We start from the raw sequence: 20,999 nt of genomic DNA, 5'->3' as shown, positions 1-20,999 counted from the left end.
AGAAGTAAGGATATCTACAAGGAACCTTTCAAAGTTCTTAGCCAAACTTCTCTCCTTCCCAACTTCTCATCTGGAATCAACATCATGCCCTTGTAAAAATCAAACCAAAACAAACCAAAAACCCAGAAACTCTCTCCCCCATCTGAATTAGTGACCTCATGGATTTGGTTTTACAGCATATGGAAAATGGTGTGGTGACACTTGTGGTAAACAGCTTGGCAACAAACAGAAATACCTCCAACTCCACCAGATCATAGGCAGGCTATAGGAACCTGCCAGCTTGTTGGTACCTGTGTAGTAAGAAGAATTTGGTACCTTGGAGGGCTCTGACTTGCACGAGGGAGATCCCTACTGCCAGAGCAAGCACTTGCAACATGAGATATAGGCTCCAGACACTTTCCTGTAGTACCTCTAACCCAAATTTTAGCACCAATTTTTTCCATTTTACTTTTTATGATGGAAACAAAGGAACCGGTGTCCAGAGGCTAGTGACATACACCTTCAGCTTGTTGCCATCCTTAATTTCTTCATTCATAAAATTCTGCTTTAAAAGACAACAGTTTCCATTCCTTCTGAAAAATAGATTCTTGCCCTCAGCCCTAATAGCTACTGGCAAAGACTCTTATTTCCCAATGGATGAGAGAGACTCCTTCATCCTCTTGGTCATAGTTGGGATGAGGTGCATATGGTCATCCACACACTTGACCACACAACTGTCCAGCTGCTGCTTCACCTGAAGCTCCTTGCTCCCTGCATCTATGGAATCTTTGACTTTGTCATTGCAATGCAGGGTGCACCGGGCCAAGTGGTCTTGAAACTTTTCCAGCTCATTGGTCACAAGGCCTGGGCTTGGGCTAGAGGCACATGGCTGCACTCAGTGCACTGTTGCACCTGCTGCATGGGTGCCTTGCTGTCATCACAACAGCTGGAGCTGCACTGGAACATGAGGCCCTCCATCTTCTGTATGTTCTCTCTCTCCAGACTCTTCACTGTGGTATCCACCGTCTTCTGCACCCGGAGCTGCTGCAGCTCTGTCATGACAACCCCACGCTGCCCAACATTGTGCTGGTGTCCTAACCCACCTTCTAATAGTTGCATCTCATTGTGGTTTTAATTTGTAGTTTCCTCATGACTAATTATGTTGAGCATATTTTTGTGTGCCTATTTGCCATCTGTATGTCTACTTTGGTGAAATAGCTCTCTTTTGCCTACCTTTGAAAATTTTTAATTTTGAGGGTTCTGTATATATTCTCAATATAAAGTCTTTGCCAGATGTTTGATTTGAAAATATTTTCTTCCATTCTTTGGCTTGTCTTTTTAATATCTTAGCAGTAGTTTTTGATTTTTGGTGTCACATCTAGGAAATGTTTGTCTAATCCAAGATTAAAAAGATTTTCTTCCATATTTTTAATAGAAATATAGGTTTAGGTATACGATCCATTTTAATTTTTATATATGTTAGAGGTATTGAGGTTCTTCTTTGGCTTATGAATATCCAGCTGTTCTAGAACTATTTGTTGAAATAGAAACTCCCGTTTTCCATTGAATTGCCTCTGCTTTTGATGAAAATAATTTTTTTGTATAAAGATATAAAGTGCATAATATATGTAAAGTCCACAGTTTATAAGTGTACAGCTTGAAGAATATCACAAAGTGAACACACTATGTAGCCACCATGTGGGCCAAGATATAGGCCATGATCAGGACAGCAGAATCCCCCCTCATGCCTTGTCCACAAATCATTGCCACCCACAAAAGTAATCACTATTCTGACTTCTAACATCATGGGTTAATCTTGCCTGTTCTCGTATTATATGTAATAGAATTATGCAATATTTATGTACTCTTTTGTTTCTTTTTTTTCTCGTTAGTACATCTGTTGTATTCATCTGTGTTGGACATGTGTAGGACGGTTTTCCAGATGGCCTTGGACCAACTCAGTTCTCCCTCCTTTCTCACTTGTGGTTCTTAAGAGTAACTGTGAATAGCCTAGGCTCTTTTCCACTCACCCTCTAGAGGCAGGGTATTCTTTAGTGCTTTAGCCCAGTTGTTCGTATGTCCCCCAAGGTATAAAACCCAGGAAGGGCTGCTTTCTGGGGTCCCTCAGCTGTGGTACAAGTGTGGTATGCACAGATGAGAGAGACTCTGTTCACCCTGAGCAGCTTCCCTCAGCCATAGGGAGCCAGCTCGCAATGAATCCTAGGCTTCTGTTGTTCCTTGCTGCCCGGCTGTAAGTAATGAACCTGCTCCATGTAATTCATGAGCAAAAGATGTTCTGTCAAACCAGACTCACACAAGTTGATAGTAGTGCATGGTGAACCTACTTTACAGCATGCAGTCATAGTTCATTAATTTTTATGACCACACAACTTTCCATTGAATGACTATGCCACAACTTACCCATTCTACTGTTGATGGTCATTTGAACTTTTTTCTTGATTTAGTATTAGAAATGGTGCTGCTGTGAATATCCCTGTACTTGTTTTCTAGGGCACATGTGCATGATTTTTCTCTTAATATGTGTACCTAGGAGTAGAATTGCTGGGTCATGGTGTATACAAATCGCATCCCTTGGTAAATAAAGCCAAACTGTTGCCAAAGCGATTATACCAGCTTACATTCCTATTAACATTGTATGGGTTCCCATTTCAACACAGTGTTATGATATTTTAGTCTGCTTAATCATAACCATTCTGATGGTGCATAGTGGTATCTCATTATGGCTTAAATTTTCAATTACTTGAGTACTAGTGGGGTTGACTACATCTTCTTATGTTCATATGTAATTTGGTTTTACTTTTTAGGAAAGGAAGTATTGAAGTACCTATTCACCTCTCTAGTCCATTCTTCTGTGTTTGTATGTTTCTTATTGATTTCTAGGGGTTATTTTATATATTCCAGATAAGATCCCTTTTTCACTTATGAATATTGCCAGTAGTGTCCCCATCTGTGACTTACCTTTTAACTGTGGTACTTTTAACCTTGTAACACAAGTTTTTTCTTTCAAGAGTAGTACTTTTCATATATTGTTTTAGAATTCCTCTCCTATCCTAAGCTTATAAAAACATTTTCCTATATTATTGATTACCACTCACATTAGATTTCCATTTTACCTGTAGCCAACTTTTGTGTATGATGAGAGGGGTTAAATGTTATTTTTTCCTATATAGATATCTGATAACCCACCTACATTTATTGAAAAGATCATCTTTTCCCCACTGCTAATCTGTGCCAACTCTGACATAAATCAGGTGTTTGGATTCTCTTTTTATTTTATTTTGTTATTTTTTTTTCAATAGCTTTAGGGGGTACACTTAGTTTGTTTTTAGATGGATATATTGTATAGTAGCAAAGAAGCCTAGGCTTTAAGTATACCCACCACCCTACCTGTACACATTGTACCTGATAGGTGACTTTTTGTCTCTGCAACCTTTCCCACCCTTCTCTTTCTGAGTATCCAATGCCCATTATACCATTCTCTATATCTTTGCAGATACTTAGTTTAGTTCCCACTTATAAGTGAGAACATGCAGTTTGGTTTTCTGTTCCTGCCTTAGTTCACTTAGGATGTTCTCCATTTCCATCTAAGTTGTTGCAAAAGACACTATTTCAATTTTCTTTCTTTTTTTTTTTTTTGAGTTGGCGTCTCACTCTGTCACCTAGACTGGAGTACAGTGGCTGCTCCCGGCCACCGCAGCCTCAACCTGCTGGGCTCCGGCGATCCTTCCGCCTCAACCTTCCAAGTAGCTGGAACTACAGGCGCGCGCTACCACACCCGGCTGATTTTTTGATTTATTGTAGAGATGAGGTCTTGCCAAGTTGCCCAGGCGGGTCTGGAACCCGTGGGCTCAGGCAATCCACTCACCTCAGCCTCCCATACGAGTGCAGGTGTTTTGTTTTGTTTTTTGTATAATGACCTCTGATACTAGATACCTAGTAGTGAGATTGCTGGATTGGATGGGAGACCTACTTTTAGTTCTTTGAGAACTCTCCATACCAGTTTCCATAGAGGTTGTACTAATTGGCACTCCCACTAGCAGTGTATAAGTGTTCCTTTTTTATCACATCCGTGCCAATATCTATTGTGTTTTTATTTATTTTTATTTTTAAAAATTTTTATTATAAAGATATGGGGTACATTTCAGGGTTAGGTATGTAAACACTGATCATGCAGGTACCCTTGTTGATGAGGTATGCCCCTCCCTTCCCTTGCAGTTTCCCTCAACTGCCAATCCCACCCTCCCCCACCACCGACAGTTTCCCACTACTGCCAATCGCTTTCTTATAGCATTATAATTGTTCAAGGTCCATTTATGAGTGAGAACATATGGAACTCTGTTCTTTGTTTCTGTGATAAATCACTTAGTATGAGCAACTCCAATTCATCCAGGTTGCTGCAAAGTCCATATATTTGTCCTTCTTTATGGCTGCATAATATTCCATTGGGTATATGTACCACCTTTTTAAAATCCAGTTCAGCTTTGATGGGCAACATGGTTGGTTACATGTTTTTGCTACTGTGAATAGAGCTACAACAAACATATGTGTGCAGGTATCTTTTTTGTAGAATGATTTGAGTTCTTCCAGGTATATTCCCAATAGGGGAATTGCTGGGTCATATGGATGGTCAATTTCTAGTTCTTTCCGGAATCGCCACACTGTCTTCCAAAGAGGTTGTACTAATTTGCATTCCCACCAGCAGTGTAGAACCGTTCCCTTTTCTCCATATCCTCGCCAGCATCTGTTTGGCCATTCTGACTGGTATAAGGTGGTATCTCATTGAGGTTTTACTTTGCATTTCCCTGATAATTAGTGATGCTGAGCATTTTTTCATATGTTTGTTGGCCATTTATATATTGTCTTTTGATAGATGTCTGTTCATGCCATTTGTTCACTTTTTAATGGGATCGTTTACTTTTTTCTTGCTGATTTGTTTGAGTTCTTTGTAGATTCTGGATATTATTCCTTCTTCAGATATATAGTTTGTGACTATCTTCTCCCATTCCACAGGTTGCAGATTTACTCTGTTTATTATTTCTTTTGCTGTGTGGAAGTTTTTAGTTTAAGTCTCACTTATTTATTTTTGTTTTTGTTGCATTTGCTTTTGGAGTTTTTAGCCATAAGTTCTTTGCCTTGGCCAATGTCCTGAAGGTTTTGCCTAGGTTTTCTTCTACGAATTTTGTGGTTTCAGGTCTGACATTTAAGTCTTTAATTCATCTTGAGTTAATTTTTGTATATGGTGAGAGATAGGGATCAAGTTTCACTTTTCTACATGTAGCTATCTGATTTTCCCAGCACCATTTGTTGAATAGGATATCCTTTCCCCAGTGTATGTTTTTATGTGCTTTGCCAAAGATCAGTTGGTTGTAGGTGTGTGGGTTTGTTTCTGGATTCTCTATTCTGTTCCATTGGTTCATGTATCTGCTCTTGTACCAATACTATGATGTTTTGGTGACTACAGCCTTGTAGTCGAATTTGAAGTCAGGTAATGTGATGCCTCCAGGTTTGTTCTTTTTACTTAGGATTACTTTGGCTGTTCTGGCTCTTTTTTGGTTCCATATGAATTTAAAGATTGTTTTCTCTAATTCTGTGAAAAATGACATTGGTAGTTTGATAGGGATTGTGTTGGATCTGTAGATTACTTTGGGTAATATGGTCATTTTAACAATGTTGATTCTTCCAGTCCATAAGCATGGGATGTTTCTCTATTTTTTTGTGTTCTCTACAGTTTCTTTCATCAGTGTTTTGTAGTTCTCCTTGTAGAGATCTTTTACCACTTTGGTTAAATATATTCCTAGGTATATTAGCTTTTTGGCTACTATTGTAAATGGAGATGAGTTCTTGATTTGATTCTTTTCAATAATGTAGGTGGGTTATCAGATATCTATATAGGAAAAAATAACATTTAACCCCTCTCATCATACACAAAAGTTGGCTACAGGTAAAATGGAAATCTAATGTGAGGGGGTAATCAATAATCTATAAAATAATATAGGAAAATGTTTTTATAAGCTTAGGATAGGAGAGGAATTCTAAAACAAGATATGACCACTGATTTGTGTGTATTGATTTTTATATCCTGAAACTTTACCAAATTCATTTATCAAGTCCAAGAGTCTTTTGAAGGAGTCTTTAGGATTCTCTAGATATGAGATCATGTCATCTGCATGCAGAGATAGTTTGATTTCTTCTTTTCTAATTTTTATACCGTTTATTTTTTCTCTTGCCTGATTGCTATGTCTAGGACTTCCAATATTATGTTGAATCAGAGAGGTGAAAGTGGGCATCCTGGCCTTGTTCCAGTTCTGGGGGGGACTGCAGTCAACTTTTCACCATTCAGGATGACATTGGCTGTGGATTTGTCATATATGGCTTTTATTATTATTATTACCATTTTGTTTTTGTTTTTTTCTTTATTTTAAAGATGTGGTGTACAATTCAGGGTAACATACACAAATGTTCATTATGCAGGTACCCCAGTACCTCTGTCGATGAGGTGTGCCCCTCCCTCCCCTGGCAGTTTCCTTCAACTGCCCATCCCACCCCCACCCCCTGCCGGCAGTTTCCCACTATTGCCAATCCCTTTCTTATAGTATTATGATAATTGTTCAAGGTCCACTTATGAGTGAGAACATATGGTACTCTGTTCTTTGTTTTTGTGATAGATTGCTGAGTATGGTAGACTCTGAATCCATCCAAGTTGCTGTGAAGTCCATATGTTTGTTCTTCTTTATGGCTGCATAATATTCCATTGTGTATATATACCACATTTTTAAAAATCTAGTCTAGCTTCAATGGGCAGCATTGTTATTTTCATGTTTTTGCTATTGTGAATAGAGCTGCAACAAACATGTGTGTACAGGTATCTTTTTGGTAGAATGACTTGAGTTCCTCCGGGTATATTCCCAATAGGGGGATTGCTGGGTCATATGGAAGGTCAATTTCTAGTTCTTTCAGAGATTGCCACGCTGTCTTCCAAAGAGGTTGCACTAGTTTGCATTCTCACCACCAGTGTAGAAGTGTTCCCTTTTCTCTGCATCCTCACCAGCATCTGTTGTTTGTTTTATTAATGATGGCCATTCTTACTGAGCTTAGGCGGTATCTCAATGTGGTTTTGATTTGCATTTCTCTGATGATGAGTGAGGCTGAGCACTTTTTCATGTGTCTGTTGGCTGTCTGTATATCTTCTTTTGAGAAGTGTCTATTCCTGTCTTTTGCCCACTTTTTAATGGGGCTGTTTGTTTTTTTCCTTTCGGCACGTTTGAGTTCCTTGTAGATCCTAGATGTTAGGCCTTTTTCAGATATACAGTTGGCAAATATTTTTTCCCATTCTGTGGGCTATCTCCCTGCTCTCTGGATGGTTTTTTTGCTTTGCAGAAGCTTGTCAGTTTGATGCGGTCCCACTTTTCTATCTTGTTTCTTATGGTATGGGCACTTAGAGTTCTGATCAGGAAATGGTTGCCAGTTTCAATTTCCATAAGGGTGTCTCCTGCATTTTCTAAGATTCTTATATTTTGAAGTTTTACGTTTCGGTCTTTGATTCATTTAGAGTTGATTTTTATATATGGTGATAGATAGAGATCCTGTTTCAATCTTCTGCATGCGATCAGCCAGTTTTCCCAGCACCATTTGCTGAATAGGTTCTCCTCTCCCCAGTGGTTGTTGTTGGAGGCTTTGTCAAAGATGAGTTGGTTGAGAAATTGAGATTTTGCTTTGGGAATCTCTATCCTGATCCATTGGTCTATATGCCTGTTCTTGTACCAATTCCAGGCTGTTTCGGTTGTTGTAGCCTTATAGTAAAGTTTAAGGTCTGGAAGTGTGATACCTCCCACTTTACTTTTTTTTACTAAGGATTGTTTTGACTATTTGTGGTTGTTTATGTTTCCATATGAATTTCTGTATTGTCATTTCCAGGTCTGAGAAGAATGATGTTGTTAATTTAATGGATATTATGTTGAATCTGTAGATTACCTTTGGTAGGATGGACATCTTAACAATGTTGATTTTTCCTATCCATGAGCATAGAATATTTTTCCATTTGTTTGTGTCTTCTTGAATTTCTTTGAGGAGTGTTTTGTAGTTCTCCTTGTAAAGGTCTTTCACTTCTCTGGTTAGGAAGATGCTGAGGTATCGCATTTTGTGTGTGTGGCTATTGTGAATGGGATTGTGCTTTTTATTTGGGTTTCTGTTTATTGTTGGTGTATAGAAATGTGACTGACTTTTGCACATTTATTTTGTACCCTGAGACTTTGCCAAAGTCCTTTATCAGTGCAAGCAGGTTTTTGACAGATTCTCTTGCATCTTTGAAGTATAGGATCATATTGTCAGCAAAGAGGGATAACTTGACTTTCACTTTTCCTATTTGGACACCCCTGATCTCCTTCTCTTGTCTAATTGCAGTAGCTAGAACTTCCAACACAATGTTGAACAAGAGGGATGAGAATGGGCAGCCTTGTCTTGTTCCAGTTTTCAGGGGAAATGTTTCCAGTTTCCGTTCATTTAGCAATATGCTAGCTGTGGGTTTATTGTAGATGGCACTTACTATTTTGAGGTATGTTCTTTCTATGCCTAGGTGTTTGAGGGTTTTTATCAAGAAGGGATACTGGATTTTATCAAAAGCTTTTTCTGCATCTAATGAGATAATTGTGTGGTTCTCGTTTTTACATCTGTTGATGTGTTTAATGACATTTATGGTCTTGCGAATGTTAAACCAGCCCTGAATCCTGGGGGTGAAGCCTACTTGGTCATGGTGGATGATTTTTGAGATGTATTTTTGAATCCGATTTGCTAGAATCTTGTTGAGGATTTTTGCATCTATGTTCATAAGGGATATTGGCCTGTAGTTCTCTTTTTTTGTTGGATCTTTACCCGGATTAGATATCAGTGTGACGTTAGCTTTGTAAAATGATTTGGGGAGAATTCCATCTTTCTCGATTGCCTGGAATACTTTCAATAGGATTGGTATCAGCTCCTCCTTGTACGTTTTGTAGAATTCTGCTGGAAAGCCGTCTGGTCCCTGCCCTCTTGTGGCAGGTTCTGTAATTGTTCCTCTCATTTGCTTCTCTGCAGAGCTTCCTCCTCTTTCACTCTCTCCCCAGTGTCTTGAGCAGGGAAGAGGGAGGGGCAGTGGCGGTGGGCGATGCTGCAGTCCTCCCCTCCCACTCTCATATGGTCTGAGGGATCCCCTCCAGTGGGGAGGTGTGGGATTGTGTCTTCCCCAGGTATGTACTCTCGGAGGGTGCCCCACACAGGCCTGTCTTGGAATTGGGTTCTCCTATTGCAACTGATATCTAGGCTTCACCTGGGTTTGGCCCTCTCAGTCCTGCCCCAGCTGTGCGGGTCTGATGTTCAGAGGATTGCTGGAGAGGAGGGGGGTTGGGTCTGCCCTGGACTCCCCACTGATCTCTTTGGAGGTCCTCCTCATCCTTTTCTGGCCACACCCTTTGTCCTGAGGCTGAATCAAGGTTGGGGGTGGGGTGCCTGAGACTCAGCACTTGTCCAGTCCCTCCAGAGTTTGTGCTTTCAGGATAGTCCCTCTGAGTCACAATCAACTCCTGAATAGTTGATCCGCTGGTCACAGAGATCAGGTCTGTTGATCTGTGGTAAGCAAGTCTGAGCACTTTCCTTCCCTGTTTTCAAGATGGTGGCGGTGTGCCTCTTTCATCTTCTGTGGTGGGACTCTGCCTCTGGGCTCCCTCCTCTGGCTTTGTTGCCAGTATCCGGCCAGGTGCTAAAGAGGTGAGGCAAAGCCTGGAGCCAGCAGTCTCTCCTGCTGCAGTGGTGAGGCAGAGCCTGGAGCCAGTAGTTTCTCCCCACTGCTTATTTGTGGGAAAACTTTTGTCAGTTTAAAAAAAATGGCTCTTGGCTTCTGTGACCTGGAAAGTGCTACGGAACAAGCAGAGCAGCTGCCGCACCTGCTGCTTCACCAGGAGGGCCCTGGCCACTTGCTTACAAGCCCCCACTTAGTGAGTCTCTCCCTGCATCTTCTTCCCAGGAAAGGTTTTATCAACAAAAAAAATGGCACTTGGCTTCTGCATCCAGGAATTGCTGGGGTCCAAGCCAAGCAGTTGCAGCACCAGCCACTGCACCAGGAGAGCCCTGGATGCTTGCTCCTGAGCTCTCACTCAGTCAGCCATTCATACGGCCACTCACTGACACATACACAAAATTTTCCATGTACTCACTAACTCACACTGGGACTTGCATAGTCTGACTGGCTTGGCAGCCATCTTCCCGACACTCCAGCTTTTATTTTAAGGAGTGTTCCTTGTATGCCTACTTTTCTGATGGTTTTTATCATGAAGGGATGCAGGATTTTGTCAAATGCTTTTTCTGTGTGTATTTAAATGATCATATGAATTTTGTTTATGTGGTGGATACATTTATTGACTTGTATATGTTGAACCATTCTTGCATCTGAGATAAAACCCACTTGATCATGGTTGGTTTTTAAAATGTGCTGTTGAATTCAGTTTGCTAGTATTTTGTTGAGAATTTTTGCATCTGTGTTTATCAGGAATATTGGTCTGTACTTTTATTTTTTTGTTGTTTCTTTTCCTGGTTTTGGTGTTAGGGTGATACTGTCTTCATAGAATGAGTTAGGGAGAATTTTCTCCTTTTCATTCTTATAGAATAGCTTCAGTAAAATTGGTACCAATTGTTCTTTGAAAGTCCAGTAGAATTTGGCTATGAGTCTGTTGGGTTCTAATGACTGTTTCAATCTCAGTACTTATTATTTGTCTATTTAGGGTTTCTGTTTATTCCTGATTCAAGGTTGGAGGGGTGTATGTTTCTAATCTCAGATAATCTTTTTAATTCCATGGTGTAAGTTATAATGTCTCCATTTTCATTTCTGATTGAGATAATTTGAATCTTCTCTCTTTGTTGCTTAATTAATTTAGCTAGTGGTCTGTCAATTTTGTTTCTCTTTTCAAAGAACCAACTTGTTTCATTAATTCTTTGTATTTTTGTTTGTTTCAATTTCATTAAGATCTGCTCTGATCTTCATTGTTTCTTTTCTTCTACTAGTTTTGGGTTTGGTTTGTTAATGTTTCTCTAGTTCATTTAGATGTGACATTAGTTGTCAGTATGTGATCTTTCAATCTATCTAATGTAGGCCTTAAGCGCTATACATTTTCCTCTGAGCACAGCTTTGCCTGTCCCAGAGGTTTTGATAACTTGTGTTATTTTTATTTGAATTCTCTTTAGTTCCACTAGACTATTTGTCTATCCTTGGGATAATATCACATCATCTTAAATATTCTATTACTTAATGGAATCTTTTTTTTAGCATGATTTGTGATTCTCCCACAGAGTAGGTCACTAACTTAATAGAAAGTAGACATCCAGTATTCAGTCATCATGATAAACTGGGAAACCAATCAGAAGTTCCACTGTATTCTATCCTTATCACCAGTGGTCAGCATTTTAAAATGATGGGAATATACCATTACAGGAACTACTAACATTTGAGGATGTGGCTGTGGATTTCACCCATGAGGAGTGGCAGTACTTGAACCCTCCACAGAGGACTCTGTACAGAGATGTGATGCTGGAGACCTACAGCAATCTGGTCTTTGTGGGTAAGAATGCCTTCATTGGGTAATTTTGCTGTTTATGATTATAGGATCCAATAGAGAGCCTTTTCTTTCTCAGTTTCCCCCCTTTTGCTTCCTGACAGGGTGTTTGTGAATTCAAAATCCAGGTTAAATGGTTTGACTTTACCTTTGTATCAAGCAATGTGTTCCTTGTGTTGCCCCCAAACTGCAACTTCCTCTATCTCAGAGACTCTGAAGACCAAGGAGTATTCATTTTTCTTTAACAGGGAAGCAGGTTACTAAACCAGACCTCATCCTCAAGTTGGAGGTGGAAGAATGCCCAGCAGAAGTAAAAATCCCAGTTTGGAGTTTTCCAGGTATGTAGGATTGACACAGGTTCTGGGGTTATGAGATTCTAGCCTAGGTTTTGATAACTTGTGTTTTTGTCATTTGAATTCTCTTTAGTTCCACTAGACTATTTCTCTATCCTTGCGATAATATTACATCACCTTAATGATGTGGCCCTTTGAAAGGGCTTTCAAGAATATCTTAGGAAAGGTTGTGGCCCTTGGTGCTTTTACCATGGTTTGTAGTGTTGGAGGACAGGGACATGAACACCTCGGCCATGAGGCTGACACCCCCACCCTGGTCCCCCATACACCAGACAACTCTCCTTAAGTTGGTACCCACCTGAAAGTTTCTTTACAGTTCCTTTTATCCCATATGTGTCTTTTAAATGCCACCCTCTGTCCCTGCTACTTCCATGGTTCTCACATGTCACTGACGTATCTGAAGCCAGGCCTAGACTGTAGTTCTCTAATTCCAGATTGGATAACCTGAATCCATTCTTCTTGTTCAGCTTAAATGTTCCTGTAAGATTTGCTTTCCTAAAACACCTTGATTACCTATTTTTAAAAAATAGCTTTTTTGAGATATAATTTACATATCATAAAACTCACTATTTTAAAGTGTACAATTCAGTGGTTTTCAATATATTCAGAGTAATGCAACCATCACCACTATCTAATTCACTATCAAAATAGAATATTTTAATCACTCCCCAAAAGATGTCCCTACCCTTTAGCAGTCACTCTCCATTTTCTTCTGTCCTCATTTCCTGGCAACCACTAATCTACTTTTTGTCTCTGGTTTTGCCTATTCTGGACATTTCATATAAATGGAGTCATACAAAATATGGCCTTTTATATCTGATTTCTTTCAATTGGCATGTTCTCAAGGTTCATCCACGTTGTAGCATGTATCAGTGCTTTTCCTTTTTATGGAGGAACAATATTCCATTTTATGAATAGACCACATTTCGTTTATCCATTCTTCAGTTGATGGGTGTTTTGGTTGTTTCCACTTTTTGGCTTTACAAATAATGCTGCTATGAATATTCATGTACAGGTTTTTATTGTGATGCATATTTTCATTTCCTTTGGGTAGATGAATAGGATTGGAATTGTTGTACCTTGTGATAGTTGTATATTTAACATTTTGAGGAACTGCCAAATGAATATCTTGTTCCTCAAACAGTTACCTAGTGGCTTTTATATGCTCTGATAATTCTTGCCTGAGTCACTTATTGGTAAGATGGTTTGATCTTTATTTTTTCAATGTGTTATCATCCATTACTGTTATTATTCATTTTCATGTTCAAATTGTCCTCAGTTTGGCTAGTAGGAGTACCTTCAGGCTGGCTCCTCTGTCCTTTCGACATGTCCCTATCATTCTTTGAGCACTTCCTCACTTTCTGGCACAAACATACATTCCAAGTTTACCTTGTACTTTCCCTGTTTCAGACCTGGAATCAGCAACTTTGCCAAGGATCTCTGATTACTATTAGTGGGAGTGGTATTTAGAAATAAGGATCTGGATGCCAGAAGTGCTAATAGCTACTCGGATTCTTGTCTCGTATAATCTATAGATGATTCTCTTCCATCTCTCTTTTCCCCCTACTATTTCTTCTTAAAGTGATGAAGTCATTTGTCCTTTAGTTTTCCACAGTCTAGATTTTACTGTTAATAGCTCATGGTAGTATTTAACATAGTCTTCTGTCCTCTATATTTCTTGTAAGTTTATAGATCTAGAAGCTGGATCAGATTCAGTTTTTTTTTTTCTTTTAGCGAGATCATTTCCTAGCTACTTCCACTGGGAGGCATGTAATACATAGTTGTCACTGTGTGTTCTATGCTACTAGTCATTGGTGATTACTGCTTAGATCCATTAATTCATCTATGGTTGCAAAATGGTGATATTCTAATTCTTTTGTTCCTTTTTTGCTGACTAGCTGGAATGATTCTATAAAGAGATATGCATATTATACAGAAAAGACAGGCTAAATGATTGAGTTTTTCCATTTATTTACCAGTTTTCAAAACAATGAGTTGATTTTGTATCATCCAAAGGTGACCAATAAGGTATGTCTTTTTTTGTGTATAATTTATGGACATATGGATTTAAACATTGTTATGTTTTAATCCATTGCCTTATTATCCCTAGTACAAGTCAAACTGTCCCATCTTTGACTAGTGAAAATGCCTTCAAGTTGGCTCCTGAGTCTTTGGTAGCTTCCTTGCTTTCTGGCATTGGAACATGTTACAGGCTTATTTTGTGTATTTCATGTTTCTGACTTGGAATCGGCCATTACTCCAAGGAACTCTGGTTCTTTTTAGTGGAAAAGAGCTTTTTTAAGCCCACAATTTAGATGTTAGAGAATCATTTTTAGGCCTTTTCACTGACAGAACTAAGAACTATGCATACTTTCTGTGTATGTTTTTTTAAACAGAAAAAATACCTTATATTATCAAATTGATATTTCCAAATCAAATTCTGGACTTAAAGGCCTTAAATGTATGAATCTTGCATGTGATGGTAGTATTGTTAGTATTCTTTTGAGGCTGTTTTGTGTGTATAGTATGGTGAGTTAAATGAATTGAGGTTATCATGTTGATGCCATTGAGAATCAAGACTTTTCAGCATTGTCATTAGGAAAGGCAGAAGAAGGAATATTTACTATTATTAAAAATCCTATTATATTCAGTTTTGCTTTATGATCATATAAAATATTAACAAAAAAGTTACTTGGTTTGAAAGTCAAATCTAGAAAACAAGGCATACTCAGAGAAGTCCAGCTTCTCTCCCTCTCCATTACACTCCCTTTCTTCTTTCCCCATAGGTAACCTTTCTTAAAATTTAGAGGTTTGTTCTCCATCATTTTTTTACAACATGAGCCTGTAAAAATATATATATTTATATATTCATTTCCTACCATGCAGTTTTATTCACCTTCTTTTCTCACTTAATATTCAAGAACATTTTGAATATATAGAGATTCTCCTCATTTCTTTTTATAGTAATGTAGTGACTCTTAATAATCATGATAATAGTATTGGTAGTAGTTGTCATAGTAGCAGTAAACATTTGGAAGCACTTCCTATGTGCCATGCATGCCCTTTTATAAGTAATTTAATCCTCTCAATATCCATTTGGGTGGGCACTGTTAAAATTCCTTTACAGGTGGAAAAGTAAGATACAAATAGAGTAGGTTACTTGCCTGAGGCCACAGATCAAGTGAGCTAGGGTTTGCTCCTGAGCTAGAGAGCTCATGTCCCTAACCACATGGGCCATACTGCTTCTTAGCACCTAAGAAGGTTCGGATTCAGCAGATCTTTGGTGGAGCTTGGGTCCTCTGAAGTACATTTTGTACAAGCCTTTCCTATGTTTTCATGTTCATCTCTGGTTAAGAACTAGTATTCAGCTAGCCAAAGAAAGGAAGTCACAGGAAAGGAAACCCAGAGCTGTACAAACCATTTAAATTAAGTATGATTGTGCCAAAATGTTAACACTATTTAATCTAAGTGGTAATATGAGTAATTATTATACTCTTCTTTCAACTTTTTTCTATACTTGAAAATTTTTATATAAAATTTTTGAGAAAAGTAAGCTACAAAAGAAGAAAAGTAAACTCCAAAAAATGATTAAAAATTCAGTGTATGTGCAAAAATACTTACCATATCTTATTGACTTCAAGATGCCATTGATTGGAAGATATACCACTAAGAAACAAAAATTGCCATCAGTTAATCTATGACATGTTATTGATTGTAAGGTATATCTGGGTACAGAGACAGTAAGATTTGAAATGACATGCTTCTTGCAATTGAAGAAGTGTGAAATTAAAGTCGAGGCTTTGCTGTTTTGTTTTGTTTTTTTTGAGTTGGGGGTCTCACTTTGTCACCTAGGCTGGAGTGCAGTGGCACGACCACAGCTCACCATAGCCTCAAACTCCTGGGCTCAGGTAATCCTTCCACTTCTGCCTCCCGAGTAGCTGGGACTACAGGCATGTGCTACCATACCCAGCTAATTTTAAATTTGTTTTGTGGAGTCGAGGTCTCACTATGTTGCCCAGGCTGATCTCGAATTTCTGGCCTCAAGTGATCCTCTTGCCTTGGTGTCCCAAAGTGTTGGGGTTATAGGCATGAGCCACCACACCTGGCTACAATTGTAACTGTTAAAATTAGTGGTATAGGTGACTGACTATAAGTTAATAGACATTTAAGTTATATAGGAAAATCAGAGTAAGCTTTTTGAACAGACTGACCTGCTTCTTGAAAGTTATCTAGATTTAGAATATAGCAAAATATGGCGGACAGGGCAGTGTAGGTGACGGAACACGAGGAAGGCTTTGGAGTTAATTACAGGCATAGTTTTTACTGAGTATAGACAGGAGCAGAGAAGGTGGTAAATGCAAGCTTGGATGGACACACAAGTGAAACAAGATGAGGCAAAGATTATTAGGGTTTTTCTTTGTTTTCATTAGGCTAATTATTCTATGTATTTTTCTCATTCACTGAGAATGTGGCTTCATTGTTATTATTGTAACACTTGAGTCCAGGAATCACACTATTGCATTTCTACCTAGGTAGAAATAGTATATGGGGGGGGACCCCCCAAAAAACAGAATTTATTTATTTAAAAATTGTGTATTTATTCTTACATGTTTAAACTTCAGTCACTTTCAAAGCACTCTCCATTTGAAGCAATGCATCCATCAAGACGATTTTTCCACTGCTAAAAATCAATTTTTGAACTCGTCAATTTTGATGCCCTTTAGTACTTTTGGTGTTTTTTTTTTTGTTTGTTTCACTTTTTCCACATCAGCAAAATATTTCCCTTTGAGGATTTTTTTTCAAATGGGGAAACAAAAAAAGTCACTCAGGGTGAGATTGGGTGAATAGGGAGGGTGGGCTATGGGGTCATGCTGTTTTTGGTCAAAAACTGCTGAACACTCAGCATGGTGTGGGTAGGTGTGCTCATAAATCACCCATCATGAAATGGGCAAACATATTGAAAGAATCTTCAAAGAAAAAATTCACTGAAGTCGAGTGAGTGCAGCTTATCACAACAATGCTAGCTGGTATGTTGATGCTGATGGGTTCCTAGAACATGTGTCTAGTGGGGGAATCCTGTACTACAAAAGGCCCATCCTCCAAAAGATAATTCTAATTTTTTGGGTTCCTCCTTGTAAATCAGGGAGTTAAGAGTTCATATGATAACTGAAGATTAAAGGTTATAATGCCCCAGAGTTGATGGAAATCAGAGATAATGTAAAAGTAGAGGCAAGAAAGACTGAGGTGCTAGGGTAAAATTGTTCTTGGTAACAAAAAGACCAGCAGGTGAAGGTTTAGTGAAAGACTCTTTCCAGGAACTCTGATGAAACAAGATGATAGTATCAGTTTTTATGTGGCAGGCCATTTCAAAAGTGTCAAAGTCTAAAGACGGTTTATTGTACTTCTTTCTAGAAGAAGTCTTCCAAGGTGAGGAGCAGTTTGAGAGGCAGCATCAGGAGGACCAAAATAAATGTCTGTTGTTGCAAGTTGGATTTTTTGACAAGAAAACAATTACCACAAAAAGTGTCCATGACTGTAATGAGTTTGGAAACATGCTTCATCTGAATACAAACTTTGTTGCTTCAATACAAAAGCCTCTTAAACATGAATCGTTTGGAAATAATATGGTAGACAATTTAGATTTATTTAGTAGAAGTGCTGCAGAAAAGAAATTTGACAACGGATGTGCTAAATTATTCTTCCATGCTGAGTATGAGAAAACAAATCCAGGACTGAAACCCTATGTATATAAAGAGTGTGGGAAAGCCCTCAGGAGAAAGAAAGGCCTTAGTCTACATCAAAGGATTAAAAATGGAGAGAAACCCTTTGAATGTACTGCATGTAGGAAAACCTTTAGCAAGAAGTCGCACCTCATTGTACATTGGAGAACTCATACAGGAGAGAAACCTTTTGGATGTACTGAATGTGGAAAAGCCTTTAGCCAAAAATCTCAGCTCATTATACACCTAAGAACTCATACAGGAGAGAGACCCTTTGAATGTCCTGAATGTGGAAAAGCCTTCAGAGAAAAATCAACTGTCATCATACATTACAGGACTCACACAGGTGAGAAACCTTATGAATGTAATGAATGTGGAAAAGCCTTCACTCAGAAGTCAAACCTCATTGTCCATCAGAAAACTCATACAGGAGAGAAAACATATGAATGCACTAAATGTGGGGAATCATTCATACAGAAGCTTGATCTAATTATACATCATAGTACTCATACAGGAAAGAAACCCCATGAATGTAATGAGTGTAAGAAAACTTTCAGTGATAAGTCAACTCTTATTATCCATCAGAGGACTCATACGGGAGAGAAACCTCATAAATGTACTGAATGTGGGAAGTCCTTTAATGAGAAGTCAACCCTCATTGTGCATCAAAGAACTCATACAGGAGAGAAACCCTATGAATGTGATGTATGTGGAAAAACCTTTACCCAAAAGTCAAACCTTGGTGTACATCAAAGAACTCACTCAGGAGAGAAACCCTTTGAATGTAATGAATGCGAGAAAGCCTTCTCTCAGAAATCCTATCTCATGCTACATCAGAGAGGCCATACAGGAGAGAAACCTTATGAGTGCAATGAATGTGAAAAAGCATTTTCGCAGAAATCGTATCTCATTATACATCAAAGAACTCATACAGAAGAAAAACCCTATAAATGTAATGAATGTGGCAAAGCCTTCAGAGAAAAGTCAAAGCTCATTATACATCAGAGAATTCACACAGGAGAGAAACCCTATGAATGTCCTGTGTGTTGGAAAGCTTTTAGCCAGAAGTCACAGCTCATAATACATCAGAGAACGCACACAGGAGAGAAACCCTATGCATGCACTGAGTGTGGCAAGGCCTTCAGAGAAAAATCAACATTCACTGTACATCAAAGAACTCATACTGGAGAGAAACCCTATAAGTGTACAGAATGTGGGAAAGCCTTTACACAAAAATCAAACCTTATTGTACATCAGAGAACCCATACAGGAAAGAAAGCCCATGGAAGAGGCCACACCCGAAAGTCAAAACTCACTGCACATTAGGCAGTTCATCAGCAGTGTCTGTAACATACACTGAAGGAAAGTTGTGTCAGTTTCATTAACGTTGTAAAAGTATGTTCTGACTTCTGGTTTAAATATGAGAGTAAAGCCAGCCTTTCTTTTTTTCATCACAGTCTTGACCCAAAAACTACAGGAGAAAAAAAGTGTAATCTCTGTATCTGGTAATATTAGGAGACAGCTGAAACCCTGATGAGAAGCCTGCCAGAGGCAGGGGAAATCAAGCACTGGTACAGGATATTTCAGAAAGAGAGAGTACTCAAGCCTGCAGATTCGAGAGCACTGGTAAGGACTCTTAGCTGAGGTTCAGGATACACCCTAAGGTGTAGAACCTTAAGTAGATTTTTAAAAATGGTAACAGTGTGGGGGCAGGTAGGAGGTAGGATGTTTCCTAGACCATTGGGTCTAGGAGAAACAGGCAAGGGCCTTGACAAGGAACCAGACAAGCCATATTTGCAGTAGTTTATACTGATGGGAGCAACAGTTTTGGGGACACTGGGAAGAGAAGGAACTTTTCCTTGTGAAGAGCCCTACAACCGCCCCTATCTACTGACTTGGGAGATGTACAGTCTGAAAAAGCTAACAAATGCAGGGGAAAAAAATCTCAGTTGTTAAAAAAACTGTTCTACCTAGAATGTCCCAGTTTCTTCCCCCACATGAACCTCCAGCAAATAGCAAGTTTAGGAAAAACTCTTCTCATTCAAATAAGAATGATTCAGAAGTAATCGTAACCACAAACCCATGTGGTTTTTGAGCCAGCACTTCTACTTCTAGGAATGTATATACTCATAGTGTACAGAGTGATGATCATATGGAGGTACTCATTGACACACTGTTGTGAAAACAAAAGATTGGAAGCTGTCAAAATGACACCACCAGGGTTCTGGTTCTCTAAGTTGTAGTATATTCATACAGCATACTCCTAGGTAGACAAAAATGAATATATAAAGAGAACTTGGATACCATTCATGTAGTGATGTGGATAATCTCCAGGTTACATTATTAGGAAAAGCAAGGTGCAGGATAGTGAGTACAGTATGCTACCATTTGTATATAATAAGGAGAAAAATGGTAAGTACATAATTGATTGTATATGCATAAGTCATCTCTAGAAAGAGATATAAGAAGCTGGTAATCCTGATTGCCTCGGGGAAGGGGGAAGGGCAGCAGTGGCTGGGGGATGGAATTGGGAGGGAGACGTGTGTATCCTTTCACAGCTTTTGAAAATTGTACTATGTGGATGTACTACCTTTTCAAAAAATAAATGAAACATTAAAAAAAGTATATTTTATTCTATTACCATTATAATAGTCATAGTCTAGATACAGGATTTTATAACATTTAATATAGATATGTTCAATGTGGGTTTAATTTTTTTGATTGAAATAAATTGAACAACCAGGCAGACAGAACAGCAGATTTCAATCAATTCCAAAGGCACATCATTTTCCTCAGGGTGACAAAGTGATACTCAGGTCAGCTGGGACCACATTAGGTAAACCTAAAATAATTGAGACTGGAACACATTTCTTACTTAGTATGCACAGTGACACCTGTGAAAAAATCCTATACTGAAGTCTACCAGTGTCTTTCTATATCTTAACAAAATGATTTAAATTACATCATTTATACACAAACTCTTTACAAGAGGTATAAAACATGAATACACAGGTTGAATAACTTGCTCTTAAGGTTACAGTGCTGCTAGTGACACATATTTTTCAAAGTGAGAGATAGATTGAGAGTGATGGTCTGAATGGACACAGCCAAAGACCACATAAAAGGATGTTTGCTCCAGAACAAGAGTTCCTGCTTGTGAATTACCGTATCTGTGACCCTCATGCTTCTGTATTCCCCCCTCCCCCCTCTGGGGCCATCTCTTTTTTAGAACTGGGCAACTCAAGTTATGTAAAACCTGAGGATGGGCAGCATTTGGATTTATCAAAACAGGTGGGTAAGTTAGACCTGAGACCCTGTCTGTGCCCTCCCAGGTCTTCATTTTTCCCTGA

At 38.7% G+C, this 20,999-nt stretch overlaps 1 protein-coding gene and 1 pseudogene across 2 annotated transcripts in view; one reads left to right on the top strand and one right to left on the bottom strand.

The window, feature by feature from the left end:
• ZNF182 (zinc finger protein 182) overlaps positions 1–20,271 on the top strand; it is a 47,448-nt gene extending 27,177 nt beyond the window's left edge. The window contains exons 3-5 of one of the 2 annotated variants that reach the window (XM_008048916.2): positions 11,456–11,582; positions 11,825–11,914; positions 17,345–20,271. In XM_008048916.2, coding sequence (XP_008047107.1) covers positions 11,456–11,582; positions 11,825–11,914; positions 17,345–18,975 — 1,848 coding nt within the window. In that variant the 3' untranslated portion in view covers positions 18,976–20,271. Of the gene's footprint in view, positions 1–11,455; positions 11,583–11,824; positions 11,915–17,341 lie in introns of both variants that reach the window. The other variant, XM_021707773.1, reaches the window with a different exon arrangement.
• On the bottom strand, positions 576–1,038 carry LOC103250322 (annotated as a pseudogene).
• Positions 20,272–20,999: the final 728 nt, after the last annotated feature.

The sequence above is a fragment of the Carlito syrichta genome, unplaced genomic scaffold, assembly GCF_000164805.1.
Source record: "Carlito syrichta isolate Samal-C Ts95f unplaced genomic scaffold, Tarsius_syrichta-2.0.1 Scaffold50662, whole genome shotgun sequence".
NCBI classification, from domain to species: Eukaryota; Metazoa; Chordata; class Mammalia; order Primates; family Tarsiidae; genus Carlito; species Carlito syrichta.
The sequence above is the reverse complement of the archived record's forward strand: the minus strand, read 5'-3'. Positions and strand labels throughout refer to the sequence as shown.